Consider the following 3239-nt stretch of genomic DNA (forward strand, 5'->3'; position numbering starts at 1 on the left):
TTAATAAATTTTTTCTATTTTTGAAAATTTCCACATAATTCAAAGGTAATTTTTAATATATATCTTACACAGCATTATTAATATGATTTTGAATGTTGCAGAACGTATTAAATTACTTTAAAAAATGAAAAATAATTATATCATTTGATTTCAAGATGTCTTAAAAATAATTAATTCTATCCTAGGAAACACTTCATCTTTTATCCCTGAATCCCGGTCAAGCAAAAGACTGGGAAATAGAGAAAACCCTAATGTAGAAGCATCCATTTTGTATGTCTGTGTCAAACTGAATTAATCGTAGTAGGCAAGAAAGCTAAATATTAAATTTTTTCTCAGATTGAAGAGAATTGCTACATCATAGTAAAACTATGATGTTAGCAAAGGTTTTCAACTTTCACACAATGTATTATGAGAAATTTTGGCCCAAGTATTAAATTTGGGCCAAAATTTATTTGAAGAATTGTTGCAGTTCTCAAATGAACAGTAGTTCAATTTTCTTTATCATTATATCAAAGGTTGGTATTGTAACATTTTGAAAAATAATCACATAGGGTTTTCAGATTGAAAACATGCTTTACTTTTACAAAACAAACAAAAATCTCATAATTTTTAATCTTATTTTAACTGGAAAAAAATATATATTCTGCACAGTATCAAAGTTTAATACTACTCTTTTGGTATGTTTTCCATATAGTCATTAGCCATTTGCTAACAAACATTTATAAATCTTGATAACATAAAAGTTGAAGTTCATAATCCTGTTCGTTATATGATGCTGAAAATCAAAGTGACTTTCCCTCCACAGAAGCTGCTGTGCTGTGCACTAATTTTCTTTGGCCTGTGTGATATTTTATATTACTGTAAAGCAATTATATACAAATCTATTTTTAAAAAATATACAAGATTGAAAAATAAACTGAAAATAATAATAATAATTAAAAGTGATTCTAAAAAATATGATATCTTAAAGACTAAAGAAAGTCTTTAAGAAATCATATTCATTTACACAATAAATTTTTAATTTCAAAGTAACATTTTAATTTTATTTAAAAAAAATAAATAAAGAATTTTATAATAATAATGAACTCAATAATTTTTCACAATATTTGAGAATGGAAAAAATTTTGTAACAAAATATACTGAGTGAAAATTCTACAGAAATTGTTGTAGCTTATTCAACAAAATCTATTTTTGATATTGAAATTTACTTAAGATGCCCCAATGATCACTTGGAAAACATCTATGTGGAAGCAACCTTTCCAAGCCAATTAGACCAAAATATTCTGGTTCGACTGTAGATGGCGATGACTGTCTGATATAGACGCGGTCAAATCTGAATCGAGGTTTATAGCGGGATCCAGAATTGAATGTTAAATTGTCATTCCTTGTCATATCCCATGTGTAAGCACACTCTTTTCGACTGCCACAAATTACCCACATATCTTCAATTGCTGTAGGAATACTGTGAGGTGGCATTTCTTTATCCCTGAGATTAAGATCTCCTGCTAGAATGACAGCTTTTTCACTTGAAACTTCCAACATTTTATCAAATGCTGTTCTTAATTGTTGCATTCTCTCTTGTGAAGCTTCTCCTGTACTCTCCAAATGTGTATTAAATAATGTTATTGGAATTTTTCCTATTTTAACATCTACCTGTAGCAAATTTCTACCCATACGAGTATTTGGATATTCATGTATATCATGGTCTATATATGAAACAGTATTCTTTTTGAGAAGCGTCACAGTAAAATATTCTACATTGTTACCTGGAATGCATTTATATTCTGGTAGATGTTTAACTATTTCATCTAATGTTTTTGGAATAACTTCTTGCAAAAAGACAATATCAGCATCTTCGCACTTTATTATCTTACAGATACGTCTTATTCTCAATAATTGATTTTTTTCATCAAGTCCATCACTGTTCCAAGTGATGAATTTCAGTGTATGTTTTACATTATTAGAAGAATGACTGTTATTTTCTGCAGAGAACACACACACTTTAGATGAATCACCTGAATCACTCAACTGAAAAACTTTGATATTTTTTTGACTACCAGTTGCATTTTTTTCGAAATAGTCAGATATTGCACTTTGTAAATTCCAATTTCTTTCTTGAAGATATATTTGAGCCCATATTGTATCTGTTTCAGTTATTTCAGCAAACTGTTCACACAGTTTCTGGCAAGTGTCAGCACTTGGTATATCTTCTAACTCTTCACTCATGATTAAATCTTTAAAATGAAAACATAATAAAAATTAACTTGTCTTTACATGACAAATTCAAAATTAACATTAAATTTTCAAATCTGATACTTCATTAAGTTAATAATAAAAAATACATGCAATTGCTCCCTGTAGATTAATTAATTTGTTAACTACACTTAAATAAATTTTGTATTAATATGAAATGCTTCTTTAAGTTAATTTTTATTTATACAATGTGTAACTTTTCTTGTTTATTTTAAATTTTGATTAATGATAATGGTATTGTAATTTCCTGCAGATAACCCACGATGACATATACCCCGGAAAATTCTGAGAACGAAAATAACATCTCTGTAATCTGCCCACCATATATCCCATGCCTCCATGCCAGCCATCAAAAGCAAAATAATTAATGGTGTTCAGTTTAGAAGTCACCATCTCAAGCATTAAAATAAGGCTTTTTCTATTTTGTTTGTTAACATATTATAGATATACATAAATGACCAAGCCAAAATACAGTACACCTCCCTATAACGCAGATTCATATAATGGGATTCGTATATCACGGTGAAAAAATTGCAACCGTATTCATATAAAGACGCTAAAAGAGACTCGTAAAATGCGGTAAAACGTCATCGCTGACTCGTGTCGCGACAGGATTGGTCGAATCTGGACCAATAGTGGACGAGCAGCTGAACTACTTGCATACTACGGAGAGTTTAGGTGGGTAAGTTGAGTTTACTATTGTCTGTACAGTATATAGAACTAAATTAGGTACTGTAAGTCTAATACAGTCAACAGTCAAAAAAATTATTTCTATTAATGATGTCTCCAAAGTTCAACAAATTTTTCGCAAAAAAATAACTTATCAGAAAACTCAACCGCCATTTGATGTGCTGCTCCGCGACGAAAACAAGCTTAAGGAATGGCATGGTCGAACGGTGCACACAATAAGTAATCCTACAATTTTTTGTTTATAGCATAGTTTATACAGATTTTTCCCAAAAAATTATTCGTGTTTTGGAAATTTG

The 3239-nt window shown here is 29.6% G+C and overlaps 1 protein-coding gene across 1 annotated transcript; it reads right to left on the reverse strand.

Moving 5' to 3' along the window:
* Positions 1-553: 553 nt before the first annotated feature.
* On the reverse strand, positions 554-2280 carry LOC111616489 (tyrosyl-DNA phosphodiesterase 2-like). Its single transcript, XM_023357893.1, has one exon. It carries the CDS (start codon positions 2224-2226, stop codon positions 1186-1188), a length of 1041 nt encoding a protein of 346 aa, XP_023213661.1. The 5' UTR covers positions 2227-2280; the 3' UTR covers positions 554-1185.
* Between the last annotated feature and the right edge of the window lie 959 nt (positions 2281-3239).

This window comes from Centruroides sculpturatus, unplaced genomic scaffold (genome assembly GCF_000671375.1).
Source record: "Centruroides sculpturatus isolate CEXI.00-Female unplaced genomic scaffold, Cexi_2.0 scaffold3321, whole genome shotgun sequence".
Taxonomy (NCBI): domain Eukaryota; kingdom Metazoa; phylum Arthropoda; class Arachnida; order Scorpiones; family Buthidae; genus Centruroides; species Centruroides sculpturatus.